This window comes from Cyanistes caeruleus, chromosome 36, assembly GCF_971803275.1.
Source record: "Cyanistes caeruleus chromosome 36, bCyaCae1.hap1.1, whole genome shotgun sequence".
Taxonomy (NCBI): Eukaryota; Metazoa; Chordata; class Aves; order Passeriformes; family Paridae; genus Cyanistes; species Cyanistes caeruleus.
In genome coordinates, this window is record NC_141737.1 from 594199 (window position 1) to 609067 (window position 14869).

The following is a 14869-nucleotide window of genomic DNA, read 5'->3' on the forward strand; positions in this document are numbered from 1 at the left end:
TTACCGTGACGTCATCGCCGCGCGCCCCCTCCTCCCCTCAGGAGGGGTCTCCGCGCTCCGGGCCCGGCCGAGGCCGCCGCCAGTGACGTCATCGGGCGGTGCGTGACGTCACGGGGAGGGGGGCTACGGGGAGGGGGAATTGGGGGCGCTGGGGGGGTACTGGGATGAACTGGGGGGGACTGGGAGGGAACTGAGGGAGCAGTGGGGGGTTACTGGGATGAACTGGGAGCTACTGGGGGGCACTGGGGGGCACTGGGGGGTTACTGAGGGGTCACTGGGACGAACTGGGAACACTGTGGGGGTCACTGGGGGGTTACTGGGATGAACTGGGATGAACTGGGGGTCCCCCTGACCCCCCCGCCCCTCCCCCAGCCATGGCGGGGGTCTCTTTGGAGTTCTCGGGGTCACTGGGGGGTTACTGGGAGCACTGGGGGGTCACTGGGATGAACTGGGAGCACTGGTGGGGGTCATTGCGATGAACTGGGATGAAAAGGGGGGGTCACTGAGGGTCCCCCCGCCCCTCCCCCAGCCATGGTGGGGGTCTCTTTGGAGGAGTTCTCGGGGTCACTGGGGGCACTGGGGGGGTCACTGGGGGGTCACTGGGATGAACTGGGAGGGGTCACTGGGGGGTCACTGGGATGAACTGGGATGAACTGGGGGGGGTTACTGGGATGAAGTGGGATGAACTGGGATGAACTGGGATGAACTGGGACCCCTCCCCCAGCCCTGACGGGGGTCTCTTTCAAGGAGTTCTCGGGGTCACTGGGAGCACTGGGATGAACTGGGAGCACTGGGGGTTCACTGGGATGAAGTGGGATGAACTGGGACCCCTCCCCCAGCCGCACTGAGGGGGTCACTGGGATGAACTGGGAGCACTGGGGGGTCACTAGGGGGTCACTGGGATGAACTGGGATGAACTGGGACCCCTCCCCCAGCCATGGCGGGGGTCTCTTTCGAGGAGTTCTCGGGGTCACTGGGAGCACTGGGGGGGTCACTGGGGGGTCACTGGGATGAACTGGGATGAACTGGGATGAACTGGGATGAACTGGGATGAACTGGGAGCCCCTCCCCCAGCCATGGCGGGGGTCTCTTTCGAGTTCTCGGGGTCACTGGGATGAACTGGGATGAACTGGGATGAACTGGGACCCCTCCCCCAGCCGCACTGAGGGGGTCACTGGGATGAACTGGGGGGGGTTACTGGGATGAACTGGGATGAACTGGAGTGAGCTGGGACCCCTCCCCCAGCCATGGCGGGGGTCTCTTTCGAGGAGTTCTCGGGGTCACTGGGAGCACTGGGGGGTCACTGGGATGAACTGGGATGAACTGGGGGGGGTCCCTGACCCCTGCCCCTCCCCCAGCCATGGCGGGGGTCTCTTTCGAGGAGTTCTCGGCGCCGCCGGGGGCGGGGCTGGCTCTGGAGCCGCTCTTCGGGGGGAACATTCTGGAAAGCGAGGGCGAGCCCGAGGCGGGGCCGGAGGCGGGGCCCGAAGGGGGCGGGGCCTCTGCCGCGCCCCTCCCCCCACCGCAGCCCCGCCCCCGGCGCGGGGGGAGGGGCGAGGGGGAGGGGCCGGAGCTGCGGCGGCGCCGGCTGAAGCTGCAGGTGCTGGGACGGCGCTGCCGGGAGATCCGACAGGTCAGGACACGCCCCTTTCACACCTGGACACGCCCCCAAAACAAAGGGCACGCCCCTTGGACAGGGTCACGCCCCTTTTACACCTGGCCACGCCCCCAAAGCACAGAATATTCCCATTGCCCCGCCCTTTTAATCACTGGCCCCGCCCCAAAACACAGGACACGCCCCCTGCCCCACCCCTTTCCCACTGGCCACGCCCTTAAATGGAACGCCCATTGCCTTTGGCCACGCCCCCTTTGCATCTAACCACACCCCAATATGCAGGGCACGCCCCTTTTACTGCTGGCCACACCCCCGAAAAAGGGCACGCCCCCTTGTCCCGGGACACGCCCCCAAAACCCAGGCCACGCCCCTTCCCTTTGGCCACGCTTCTTTCCTGCCCACACCCCGGATCTAAGCCCCGCCCTCGCAGTCCAAACCACGCCCCTTTTCATTGACCACGCCTCTTCTCTTGACCTGCATCCTTTTATTGGCCACGCCCCTGGGTTTAAGCCCCGCCCTCACAGTACTGGCCACGCCCGCTTTCCCTGGCCACGCCCCCTTCTCTGGCCACGCCCCCCAGCTGTGCCCCTCCCCCAGGTGAACGCGCGGGCGCTGCAGAGACTGAGACAGGTACAGAGAGTGACCCGGAGACTGCAGCTGGAGCGCAGGTGAGACACACCTGGACAGGTGAAACACACCTGGGGACACCTGGGGACACCTGGGACACACCTGGACACACCTGAGACACACCTGGGACAGGTGAAACACACCTGAAATACACCCAGACACACCTGGGGACACACCTGGGACATGGGGACACCTGGGGACACACCTGGGACAGGTGAAACACTCCTGGGGATAGCTGGGGACACCTGAGATACACCTGGGGACATGGGGACACACCTGGGACAGGTGAAACACACCTGGGGACACCTGGGAACAGCTGAGATACACCTGAAATACACCTGGACACACCTGGGGACAGCTGGGGACACACCTGGGACAGGTGAAATACACCTGCAATACACCTGGGGACGCCTGAGATACACCCGGACACACCTGGGGACACCTGGGACACACCTGGGACAGGTGAAATACACCTGCAATACACCTGGGGACACCTGAGATACACCTGGGGGGTTCTGGGGACACCTGGGGACACCTGGGACCTGCCCTTGGACCCGCCCCAAAGGGACACACCTGGGCCACGCCCATGGAGGCCACGCCCATGGAGGCCCCGCCCCCGCAGGTTCCTGATGCAGGTGCTGGACTCGCACGGGGATCGCTACTGGCAGGGACAGCTGACGGTGCTGCTGCAAGTGAGCACCCAAAAACAGCCGAAATCACCCCAAAAACACCCAAAATCACCCCAAAAACAGCCGAAATCACCCCACAAACACCCGAAATAACCCCAAAAACAGCCAAAAAACCCCAAATCGTCCCAAAAACACCCAAAATCGTCCCAAAAACACCCAAAATCAACCCAAAACCACCCAAAATAACCCCAAAAACAGCCGAAATCACCCCAAAAACACCCGAAATCACCCCAAAAACACCCAAAAAACCCTAAAAACACCCCAAAAATCCCCACATCCCCACAAACCCCCAAAACTCCTTCCAAAATTCCCCAAAATCCCCCAAAAAACACCAAAATCCCCCAAAAAACACCAAAATCCCCCAAAAAACCCTAAGTCCCCCCAAACCCACTCAAAATCCCCCCCGAAAATCCCCCCAAAATCCCTCAAACCCCCCAAAAAACACCAAAATCCCCCCAAATCCCCCAAAAACTTCCAAAAATCCCCCCAAAATCCCTCAAAAAACCCCAAAACGACCCAAAATCCCCCAAACTCTCCCAAAAACCCCCCCAAATCCCTCAAACTCCCCAAAATCCGCCCCAAAATCCCTCAAACCCCCCAAAATCCGCCCCAAAATCCCTCAAACCCCCCAAAATCCGCCCCAAAATCCCTCAAACCCCCCAAAATCCGCCCCAAAATCCCTCAAACCCCCCAAAATCCGCCCCAAAATCCTTCAAACCCCCCAAAATCCCCCAAATTCCCCCCAAAATCCACCCCAAAATCCCCCAAACCCCCCAAAATCCCCCAAATTCCCCCCAAAAATCCCCAAAAAATCCAAAAATCCCCCCCAAACTCCTCCCAAACCCCCCAAATCCCCCCCAAATCCCCCCCTGACCCCCCCAATTTCCCGTCAGGACGAGGGGGGTCCCCCCGGGGGGGTCCCGGGCGCCCCCACCCCCGGCAACGCCGAGAACGAACCCCCCGAGAGGGGCCCCGCCCCTCCCCCCGCGCCCCCCGAGCCCCCCCCCGAGCCCCCCGGGGGCCTCAAACGGCGCCGCCGGGACCCCCGGGGGGGGGCGGGGCGCAGGGGGGGACCCCAAAACCCCGACGGGGGCACCCCGAAGGTACCGGGGAGCGGGGGAGGGGATGGGGGGGGTTTGGGGGGGATTTGGGGGGGTTTGGGGAGAGTTTGGGGGGAATTGGGGGGATTTGGGGGGATTTGGGGAGAGTTTGGGGGGATTTGGGGGGGTTTGGGGAGAGTTTGGGGGGATTTGGGGGGGTTTGGGGGGATTTGGGGGGATTTGGGGGGGGTTTGGGGAGAGTTTGGGGGGATTTGGGGGGGTTTGGAGGGGGTTTGGGGGCACTTTGGGGGTTTTTGGGGTTGATTTTGGGAGGTCTGGGGTTGATTTTGGGGGGATTTGGGGTTGGTTTTGGGGGTTTTGGGGAGGGTTGGGGGTTTATGGGGTTGATTTTGGGGGGTCTGGAGTTGATTTTGGGGGGTCTGGGGTTGATTTTGGGGGGATTTGGGGTGGTTTGGGGGGATTTTGGGAGGGATTTGGGGTTGGTTTTGGGGGTTTTGGGGAGGGTTGGGGGTTTATGGGGTTGATTTTGGGGGGTCTGGGGTTGATTTTGGGGGGTGTTGGGGGGGATTTGGGGTTGGTTTTGGGGGATTTGGGGAGAGTTTGGGGATGATTTTGGGGGGTTTGGGGTTGATTTGGGGAAAGTTTGGGGGGGTTTGGGGTTGATTTTGGGGGATTTGGGGGGTTTGGGGGGTGCTTGAGGATGATTTTGGGGAATTTGGGGAGAGTTTGGGGATGATTTTGGGGGGTTTGGGGAGGATTTTGGGGGATTTTAGGAGAGTTTGGGGGTGATTTGGGGAGAGTTTGGGGGGGTTGGGGTTGATTTTGGGGGATTTGGGGGGGTTTTGGGAGGGTTTAAGGAGAGTCTGGGGGAGTTTGGGATGATTTGGGGGCATTTGGGGTTGATTTTTGGGGGGTTGGGGATGCTTTTGGGGGGTTTGGGGGGGATTTGGGGCGGTTTGGGGTGATTTTGGGGTTGATTTTGTGGGTTTTAGGGGGGGTTGGGGGATTTGGGGATGATTTTGGGGGGTTTGGGGAGAGTTTGGGGGGATTTGGGGAGGTTTTGGGTTGATTTTGGGGGATTTTGGGCGGTGGGGATGATTTGGGAGGCTCTGGGGGATAATTTGGGGGGTTTGGGGGGGATTGGAGCAGATTTGGGGGCGTTGGGGCCGATTTGGGGGGGTCCTGAGAACTTTGGGGGAGATTTAGGGGGGTCTGAGGGGGGGGGTTGGGATAATTTGGGGGGTTTGGGGACGATTTGGGGTCGGGGGAGGTTTGGGGGGGCTGATTTGGGAGGATTTAGGGGGCTCAGGGGTGGGTTAGGGGTGATTTTTGGGGTCAATTTTGGGGTTCAGGGGTGATTTTTGGGGTCAATTTTGGGGTTCAGGGGTGATTTTGGGGTTCATTTTGGGGTTCAGGGGTGATTTTGGGGTTAATTTTGGGGTTAGGGGTGGTTTTGGGGGTAATTCTGGGGTTCAGGGGAGGCTTTGGGTTTAATTTTGGGTTTAATTTTGGGGTTCAGGGGAGGCTTTGGGTTTAATTTTGGGGTTCAGGGGAGGTTTTGGGTTTAATTTTGGGGTCACTTTTGGGGTCTGACCCCTCCCCCCCTCTCCCCACAGCCCAAAGGGGGGGAGGAGGCGGCTCTGGGCCCCTCCCCCACCTGGACCCCCCCCAGCCCCCCCGAAAAACCCTCGAGGATCCCCAAATTCTCCAACCCCGACTTCGACTGACACCCCAAAATCCCCAAAAACCAACCCCAAAAACCCCTCAATAAACCCCAAAAAAAAAACCTCCGAAACCTTTCAATTCTGTATTTCGGGGACTCCCAAAATCGGGGGGGGGCCCCCCCAAAACCCTTCCCGAGGATCAAGGGGGGGTTCCCCCAAATTTTGGGGTGATTTTGGGGGGTCCCTCAGAGGTCCTTGAGCCACTGGAGGTTGGGTCCCTCCTTGTCACAGGGGTGCGAGGGGACATCGGGGAGGTTCCCGTCGTCCCTCACAGGAACTGGGGGGGAAATTTTGGGGGGCTCAGGGGGGGGGGTCCCCAAAATTCAGGGGGCTCAGGGGGTCCCCAAAATTCAGGGGGACCCCCAAACCCCAGATTTTGGGGGAAATTTGGGGTCTCGGGGGGGTCCTGAGGGGGATTTGGGGGTCACAGGTGAGAATTTGGGGGGTCCCTGGGGGGGATTTTGGGGTCCAAGAGGGGCTTGGGGGTGATTTTAGGGAATTTTTAATTAATTTTGGGTGCAGGACGTGGTTTTGGGGGTGATTTTAGGGAATTTTTAATTAATTTTGGGATATTTTGGGTGCAGGACGTGGTTTTGGGGACGATTTTAGGGAATTTTTAATTAATTTGGGGATATTTTGGGTGCAGGACGTGGTTTTGGGGGTGATTTTAGGGAATTTTTAATTAATTTTGGGACATTTTGGGTGCAGGATGTGGTTTTGGGGGTGATTTTAGGGAATTTTTAATTAATTTTGGGACATTTTGGGTGCAGGACGTGGTTTTGGGGGTGATTTTAGGGAATTTTTAATTAATTTTGGGACATTTTGGGTGCAGGATGTGGTTTTGGGGGTGATTTTAGGGAATTTTTAGGTTGATTTTGGGACATTTTGGGACATTTTGGGTGCAGGACGTGGTTTTGGGGGTGATTTTAGGGAATTTTTAATTAATTTTGGGACATTTTGGGTGCAGGACGTGGTTTTGGGGACGATTTTAGGGAATTTTTAGGTTGATTTTGGGACATTTTGGGACATTTTGGGTGCAGGACGTGGTTTTGGGGGTGATTTTAGGGAATTTTTAATTAATTTTGGGATATTTTGGGATATTTTGGGTGCAGGATGTGGTTTTGGGGATGATTTTAGGGAATTTTTAGGTTGATTTTGGGACATTTTGGGTGCAGGACGTGGTTTTGGGAGTGACTTTAGGGAATTTTTAGGTTGATTTTGGGACATTTTGGGACATTTTGGGTGCAGGACGTGGTTTTGGGAGTGATTTTAGGGAATTTTTAATTAATTTTGGGATATTTTGGGACATTTTGGGTGCAGGACGTGGTTTTGGGAGTGATTTTAGGGAATTTTTAATTAATTTTGGGATATTTTGGGTGCAGGATGTGGTTTTGGGGATGATTTTAGGGAATTTTTAGGTTGATTTTGGGACATTTTGGGTGCAGGACGTGGTTTTGGGGGTGATTTTAGGGAATTTTTAGGTTGATTTTGGGATATTTTGGGACATTTTGGGTGCAGGACGTGGTTTTGGGGGTGATTTTAGGGAATTTTTAATTAATTTTGGGACATTTTGGGTGCAGGATGTGGTTTTGGGGACGATTTTAGGGAATTTTTAGGTTGATTTTGGGACATTTTGGGACATTTTGGGTGCAGGACGTGGTTTTGGGGGTGATTTTAGGGAATTTTTAATTAATTTTGGGACATTTTGGGTGCAGGACGTGGTTTTGGGGACGATTTTAGGGAATTTTTAGGTTGATTTTGGGACATTTTGGGACATTTTGGGTGCAGGACGTGGTTTTGGGAGTGATTTTAGGGAATTTTTAATTAATTTTGGGATATTTTGGGACATTTTGGGTGCAGGACGTGGTTTTGGGAGTGATTTTAGGGAATTTTTAATTAATTTTGGGATATTTTGGGTGCAGGACGTGGTTTTGGGGATGATTTTAGGGAATTTTTAGGTTGATTTTGGGACATTTTGGGTGCAGGACGTGGTTTTGGGGGTGATTTTAGGGAATTTTTAGGTTGATTTTGGGATATTTTGGGACATTTTGGGTGCAGGACGTGGTTTTGGGGGTGATTTTAGGGAATTTTTAATTAATTTTGGGACATTTTGGGTGCAGGATGTGGTTTTGGGGACGATTTTAGGGAATTTTTAGGTTGATTTTGGGACATTTTGGGACATTTTGGGTGCAGGACGTGGTTTTGGGGGTGATTTTAGGGAATTTTTAATTAATTTTGGGATATTTTGGGTGCAGGATGTGGTTTTGGGGACGATTTTAGGGAATTTTTAGGTTGATTTTGGGACATTTTGGGACATTTTGGGTGCAGGACGTGGTTTTGGGGGTGATTTTAGGGAATTTTTAATTAATTTTGGGATATTTTGGGTGCAGGATGTGGTTTTGGGGGTGATTTTAGGATACTTTTAGGTTGATTTTGGGACATTTTGGGCTATTTTGGGTGGGCTGGGGGAGATTTTAAGTTATTTTTACGTTAATTTTGGAATATTTTGGGTGAAGGGCACAGTTTGGGGCAGTTTTGGGTTATTTTTAGATTAATTTTAGATTAATTTTGGGATATTTTAGGTTAATTTTGGGTTGATTTTGCGATATTTTTTGCTCCACACCAGGGTAGGTGTAGGGCACAGTTTGGGACAGTTTTAGGTTCATTCTTAGGTTAATTTTAGATTAATTTTAGGTTAATTTTTAGGTTAATTTTGGGTTAATTTTATGTTAATTTTGGGATATTTTTGGCTCCATACCGGGATAGGTGTAGGGCACAGTTTGGGGCAGTTTAAAGTTAATTTTAGGTTAATTTTAGGTTATTTTTAGGTTATTTTTAGGTTAATTTTGGGTTAATTTTGGGTTAATTTTGGGAGGTTTTTGGGTTCCATACTGGGATAGGTGTAGGGCACAGTTTGGGGCAGTTTAAGGTTAATTTTAGGTTGTTTTTAGGTTATTTTTAGGTTAATTTTATGTTAATTTTGGGATATTTTTGGTTCCATACCGGGGTAAATGTAGGGCACAGTTTGGGGCAGTTTAAGGTTAATTTTGGGTTAATTTTGGGTTAATTTTGGGCTCCATACCAGGGTAGGTGTAGGGCACAGTTTGGGGCAGTTTAAGGTTAATTTTGGGTTAATTTTGGGTTAATTTTGGGCTCCATACCAGGGTAGGTGTAGGGCACAGTTTGGGGCAGTTTAAGGTAAATTTTGGGTTAATTTTGGGTTAATTTTGGGTTAATTTTGGGCTCCATACCAGGGTAGGTGTAGGGCGTGGCCCGGTTGATCATTCCCGAATATTTGGCGTAGGGGCTCAGCAGCGGCGACACCAACGCTGGGGAAGGGGCACAGGGGGGTCAGGGGAGCTCTGTGAGACCCCCAAAACCCCCCAAAACCCCCCAAAATCCCCCCAAAACCCCCAGGGCCTCACCCACGGCGGCGATGGCGAGGCTGGCGGCGATCACCGGCTCCTTGGCCCACAGAGCCCGCAGGGCATTGCCCACACCTGGGGAAAAGGGGGCTCAGAGACACAAAAACACCCAAAATCACCCCAAAATCACCCCAAAATCATTTCAGGCCTCCCCAAGAATCCTAAAATTCCCCCCAGATTCATCACCCCGCTCGGGATCCCTCAATTCCCCTGAATTCCCTTCGCTCCGTTCCCTAATTCAACTCCAAATGCTCTCAATTTCACCCAAATTCCCTCAGAACCTCTCAAATTTCCTCTAAATCCCTTCAATTTCACTCAAATTCCCTCAATTTCACCTAAATCCCCTCAGAACCTCCCAAATTACCCCTAAATCCCCTCAATTTCCCCCAAATCCCCTCAGAACCCCCTTAATTTTCCCCAAACTCCCTCAATTTCCCTCAGAACCCCTCAGTTTCCCCCCAAACCCCCTCAGAACCCCTCAATTTCCCCCAAATGCCCTCAAATTCCCCAAAATTTTCCCCAAACCCCCTCAATTTCCCCTAAGCCTCCTCACAACCCCTCAATTTTCCCCTAAATCCCCTCAATTTCCCCCAAACCCCCTCAGTTTCCCCCCAAACCCCCTCAGAACCCCTCAGTTTCCCCCAAATTCCCTCAAATCCCCCCAAAGTCCCTCAAATCTCCACAATTTCCCCAAGATCACCTCAGTTTCCCTCAGAATCCCCTCAGTTTCCCCAAAATCCCCTCAATTTCCCCCAAATCCTCTCAGTTTCCCCCAAATCCTCTCACCACCCCCCAATTCTCCCCCCCCCCCAACACCCCTCAGTTCCACCTCAGAGCCCCTCAGACCCCCTCAATTCCAACCCGGAACCCCAAATTTCCCCCAATTTCCCCTCAGAATCCCCCCCCTCCCCCCTCATCTCCCCTCACTCACGTCCCGCCATCCCCTCCCCCCGCCCAAGGGCGTCCGCGCGCGGCGCTGGCGCGATGACGTCACGCGCTCGCCCAGAGAGGCGGGGCGCGCGTTCTGCTGACGTCACCGCGCCGCGGTGGGCGGAGCCTCGGCGGGAACCGAAAGGGAAAGTGGGAGAGAACCCGGTAAAAGAGTGGGGGAGGGGAGAAAACCCCAAATTTGGGGGGTCCCGAGGGGTCCCCAAAGGGAGGGGGGAGGGGGGAAGGGTAGGGGGACCCCGATTTGGGGGGGTTTGGGGCTGGGGGAGGTCCCAAATCCGGAAGGGTGGAGGGGACCCCGATTTTGGGGGTGAGGGGATGGGGGGGCGGGTCCTGAATTGGGTGGGGGGTCCCAAATGTGGGAAGGGGGAGGGTAAACAAGGCCGCCCCCCCCCCCAGAGACCCCCGCCCGCCATGGGGACCCTGCGCTGGCTGGAGGGGGAGGGACTGGACACGCTGGACCTGCTGGTGCCCGCCTGGGACCGCCCAGGTAGGAATTTTGGGGAGGGGGTCGGGGTCGGGGTCGGGGGTGACCCCCTCCCCAAATTCTGACCCCTCCCCTCCCCCTCAGGTGCCGAAGAGGAGCCCTGGGAAGCGCCCAAGCGCCGGGGGGGCTCGGGGGGCTCCGGGGCAGCGAAGCCCCCCACCCCCGCCAAAGCCAAGAGAAAGGCGCGGGGACCCCCCCCAAAACCCCGCGGGACCCCCAAAGCCCCTCCCCAAGCTCCGAAGGGTTCCCAGGGGTGCGGGACCCCCAAAATCCCCTCGGGGAGGCAGCAGAGCCCCCCCCGCGGCCCCCCCCAGCCCCAGCGGAGCGCTTGGGGGTCCAACCCCCCCCCTTGGGGACACCAGGGGAGCCCCCCCTGCGACCCCCCCCCAGCCTGGGGCTGCAAACTCCCGCCTTGGGGTCCCCTCAGCGCCCCCCAAAATCCCCCCCAGAGCCACCTGAGCCCCCTCAGCGCCCCCCAAAATCCCCCTCAGAGCCACTTAAGCCCTCCCTGCGACCCCTCCCCAGCCCAGGGGTCCAAATCCTTTCCCTGGGGCCACCAAAGCCCCCTCAACGCCCCCCAAAATCCCCCCCAGATCCCCCTCAGCAGCCCCCAGACTCACCAGAGCCCCCTCAGGGACCCCCAGAGCCCCCTCAGCAGCCCCCAGACTCACCAGAGCCCCCTCAGGGACCCCCAGAGCCCCCTCAGCAGCCCCCAGACTCACCAAAGCCCCCTCAACGCCCCCCAAAATCCCCCTCAAGCCCCGCAGATCCCCTTCAGCATCCCCCAGATTCACCAGAGCCCGCACAGGGACCCCCAGAGCCCCCTCAACGCCCCCCAAAATCCTCCTCAAGCCCCCCAGAGCCCCCTGAGTGCCCCCCAGACTCACCAAAGCCCCCTCAACGCCCCCCAAAATCCCCCTCAGGCCCCCCAGAACCCCCTCAACGCCCCCCAAAATCCCCCCCAGAACCCCCTCAGCAGCCCCCAGACTCACCAGAGCCCCCTCAGGGACCCCCAGGGCCCCCTCAACGCCCCCCAGAACCCCCTCAGCAGCCCCCAGACTCACCAGAGCCCCCTCAGCGGCCCCCTGGCCCCGCCCCCGCCTCCCTCCCCTCACGATCCGGCGGGGGCGGAGCCGGACGCGCTCGCGCTTTCCCGCCAGTTGCGGGCGCTGCTGCGCACGCGCCCCGCGGGTCTCTCGCTGTTCCAGCTGCGCGCGGCCTACAGCGCCACCTACCGGCGGCCTCTGCCCATGGGCGGGGCCGCCTCCGCCCGACTGCGTCTGCGCCACCTGCCCGGGGCTCCGCTGCGCATGCGCGGTTGCGGCGTGCAGATGCGCGTGTTGCCGCCCCCTGGCGGCGCGGAGGACTCGGAGGAGGCGGAGGGGTGGGAGGGGGAGGGGACCCCCCGAGCGGCGTCGCCGAGTCGCGACAGGACCCCCCCGGCGACCCCCGGCAGGGCCAGAGCGGGGGGCGAGCGGGAGGGGTCGCCGGGCAGCGTGGTGACCCCCAGGGTGTCCCCGAGCTCTGTCACCCCCCATATCGCGACACCCGCCGTGTCCCCGCCCCCTGTCAGCCCTCGTGTCGCGACCCCCGCCGTGTCCCCGCCCCCTATCGTGACCCCCAGGGTGTCCCCATCCCCCACCACCCCTCATATCGCGACCCTCGCCGTGTCCCCAAGCTCTGCCACCCCTCGTGTCGCGACTCGCGCGGTGTCCCCACCCCCTATCGCGACCCCCAGGGTGTCCCCAAGCTCTGTCACCTCCCCTATCGCGACCCCCAGGGTGTCCCCAAGCTCTGTCACCTCCCCTATCGCGACCCCCAGGGTGTCCCCAACCTCTGTCACCCCTCATATCGCGACCCTCAGGGTGTCCCCGCCCCCTATCGCGACCCCCAGGGTGTCCCCGCCCCCTGTCGCCCCCCATATCGCGACCCCCAGGGTGTACCCAACCTCTGTCACCCCTCATATCGCGACCCCCAGGGTGACCCCACCCCCTGTCGCCCCCCCTGTCGCGACCCCCAGGGTGTCCCCGCCCCCTATCGCGACCCCCAGGGTGTCCCCGCCCCCTGTCGCCCCCCCTGTCGCGACCCCCGCGGTGTCCCCGAAGCCCCCCGAGCGCTGCACCCTCCTCTAGGGGCGGCTGCGACCCCAAATCCGGGAGATTTTCACCCAAAACTGAGCAATAAAAAAACCAAAAAGCGTCGATTCGATTGAAGCTCATTAAGGGGTTTAATTAAGGGGGGTCCTCACGTGACCCGGGGGTGGGGGTGGGGTTTTTGGGGGGGTTTCGGGTGAATTTGGGGGTGTCCCGTCGGTGGGGGAGGGGCGCCGTGGGGCAGAGCCTGTGGGGAGGGGGAGGGGAGGGTCAAGGAGGGTCCTGGGACCCCCCAAAATTGTCCTGGGACCCCCCCCTTTTCCTGCTGTAATTAATGGCGAGGTTAATTAATGAGGGGAGGGGCACGACCCCCAAAATCCACTCAAAATCCACCGAAAAAACACCCAAAAATTCACTGAACCACAGAAAAAACACCCAAAACCGCCCAAAATCCACCCAAAACCCCCCAAAATCCACCCAAATCCACTCAAAACCCTCAAAATCCACCCAAAAATTCACTGAACCACAGAAAAAACACACAAAACCCCCCAAAAACAACTCAAAACCCCCAAATCCACTCAAAATCCAGAAAAAAACACCCAAAACCCTCCAAAATCCACCCAAATCCACCCAAAACCCTCAAAATCCACCCAAAAATTCACTGAACCACACAAAAAACACACAAAACCCCCCCAAATCCACCCAAATCCCCCCCAAACCCTCAAAATACACCCAAAAGTTCACTGAACCACAGAAAAAACACCCAAAACCCCCCCAAAATCCACCCAAATCCACTCAAAACCCTCAAAATACACCCAAAAATTCACTGAACCACAGAAAAAACACCCAAAACCCCCCAAAATCCACCCAAATCCACCCAAATCCACTCAAAATCCAGAAAAAAACACCCAAAAATTCACGGAACCACACAAAAAACACCCAAAACCCCCCAAAATCCACCCAAATCCACTCAAAACCCTCAAAAACCACACAAAAAACACCCAAAAATTCGCTGAAACACCCAAAATCCACGTAAAACCCCCCAAAATCAACTCAAAACCCCCAAATCCACTCAAAATCCAGACAAAAAACACCCAAAATTTCACTGAACCACACAAAAAACACACAAAACCCCCCAAAAACAACTCAAAACCCCCAAATCCACTCAAAATCCAGAAAAAAAACACCCAAAAATTCACTGAACCACAAAAAACACCCAAAACGCCCCAAAATCCACTCAAAATCCCCCAAATCCACCCAAAAAACACCCAAAAATCCACTGAACCACCCCCAAATCAACTCAAAACCCCCAAATCCACTCAAAATCCGCCCAAAACCCCCCAAAATCCACTCAAAACCCCCCAATTCCACCCGAATTCAACTCAAAACCCCCAAAAAATCCACTCGAACCCACCCAAATACTCCAAAACCCCCCAAATCCCACCCCAAACCTCCCAAAACCCCACCTCAAAATCCCTGAAAACTCACTCAAAATCCTCCAAACCCACCCAAAATCCCCCCAAAATCCCCCCAAATCCCTCAAAATCCCTCAAATCCCCCCAAAATCCCCCCAAAATCTCCGCAAATCCCTCAAAATCCTTCAAATCCCCCTGAAATTCCCCCAAATTCTCCCCAAAATCCCCCCGAAACCCCCCCAAATCCCCCATAAATGCCCCCAAAAATGCCCCAAAATCCCTAAAAATCCCTCAATACCCCCAAATTCCCCTCAAAACCCCCGAAAAATCCACTCAAACCTCTCAAAATCCCCCAAAACGCCCCCAAAATCCCCCCAAAATCTCCCAAAATCCCCCAAACCCACCCAAACCCCCCCAAAAATCCCTCAAACCCCCAAAAAATTCCCCAAACCCCCCCAAAATCCCCCAAATCCCCCCGAAAATTCCCCCAAAATCCCCCAAAATCCCCCCAAGAATCCCCAAAAATCCCATAAATCCCCCCAAATCCCCCCAAAAATGCCCCCAGACCCCCCCAAATCCCCCAAAAATCCCCCCAAAATCCCCCCGAAAATCCCCCCAAAAATCCCCCCAGACCCCCCCAAATCCCCCAACCCCCCCCAAATCTCCCAAAAATCCCCCCCAAGAATCCCCAAAAATCCCAAAAATCCCCCCAAATACCCAAAAATTCCCCCAAATCCCCCCTAAAAAACCCCAAAATCCCCCCCAGACCCCCCAAATCCCCCAAA

At 56.4% G+C, this 14869-nt stretch overlaps 3 protein-coding genes across 5 annotated transcripts; 2 read left to right on the forward strand and 1 right to left on the reverse strand.

Moving 5' to 3' along the window:
• Positions 1-7: 7 nt before the first annotated feature.
• Positions 8-5747, forward strand: TFPT (TCF3 fusion partner). Of its 3 annotated transcripts, none has more exons than XM_086871678.1 (6): positions 8-98; positions 936-1633; positions 2213-2283; positions 2865-2934; positions 3825-4034; positions 5609-5747. In XM_086871678.1, the coding sequence occupies exons 2-6, from the start codon at positions 1319-1321 to the stop codon at positions 5717-5719; spliced, it is 777 nt and encodes a 258-aa protein (XP_086727804.1). In that variant the 5' UTR covers positions 8-98; positions 936-1318; the 3' UTR covers positions 5720-5747. The 3 variants fall into 3 exon arrangements, with proteins under 3 accessions (XP_086727804.1, XP_086727806.1, XP_086727805.1); XM_086871680.1 differs by having other exon boundaries at positions 11-98; positions 1359-1633; XM_086871679.1 differs by lacking the exon at positions 8-98 and having other exon boundaries at positions 625-1633.
• A 38-nt stretch (positions 5748-5785) lies between these two features.
• NDUFA3 (NADH:ubiquinone oxidoreductase subunit A3) lies at positions 5786-10155 on the reverse strand. The gene is made up of 4 exons (XM_086871690.1): positions 10073-10155; positions 9142-9216; positions 8968-9045; positions 5786-5993 (listed from the first exon to the last, which is right to left on the reverse strand). Exons 1-4 carry the CDS (start codon positions 10080-10082, stop codon positions 5902-5904), a joined length of 255 nt encoding a protein of 84 aa, XP_086727816.1. The 5' UTR covers positions 10083-10155; the 3' UTR covers positions 5786-5901.
• LOC147647541 (uncharacterized) lies at positions 10126-12777 on the forward strand. Its single transcript, XM_086871620.1, has 3 exons — positions 10126-10236; positions 10489-10579; positions 10661-12777. Exons 1-3 carry the CDS (start codon positions 10126-10128, stop codon positions 12706-12708), a joined length of 2250 nt encoding a protein of 749 aa, XP_086727746.1. The 3' UTR covers positions 12709-12777.
• Positions 12778-14869: the final 2092 nt, after the last annotated feature.

Bases quoted from the DNA above. Each gene is read 5' to 3' on its own strand.
- TFPT (XM_086871678.1), top strand. From the start codon at position 1,319: ATGAACTGGGGGGGGTCCCTGACCCCTGCCCCTCCCCCAGCCATGGCG. The intron at 2,284-2,864 runs GTGAGACACACC...CCGCCCCCGCAG, and splicing joins AGACTGCAGCTGGAGCGCAG to GTTCCTGATGCAGGTGCTGG. The intron at 4,035-5,608 runs GTACCGGGGAGC...CTCTCCCCACAG, and splicing joins CCGACGGGGGCACCCCGAAG to CCCAAAGGGGGGGAGGAGGC.
- LOC147647541 (XM_086871620.1), top strand. From the start codon at position 10,126: ATGACGTCACGCGCTCGCCCAGAGAGGCGGGGCGCGCGTTCTGCTGAC. The intron at 10,237-10,488 runs GTAAAAGAGTGG...CCCCCCCCCCAG, and splicing joins GGAAAGTGGGAGAGAACCCG to AGACCCCCGCCCGCCATGGG. The intron at 10,580-10,660 runs GTAGGAATTTTG...CCTCCCCCTCAG, and splicing joins GCCCGCCTGGGACCGCCCAG to GTGCCGAAGAGGAGCCCTGG.
- NDUFA3 (XM_086871690.1), bottom strand. The intron at 9,046-9,141 runs GTGAGGCCCTGG...CCCCTTCCCCAG, and splicing joins CCTCGCCATCGCCGCCGTGG to CGTTGGTGTCGCCGCTGCTG. The intron at 5,994-8,967 runs GTATGGAGCCCA...TTTCCCCCCCAG, and splicing joins CACGCCCTACACCTACCCTG to TTCCTGTGAGGGACGACGGG.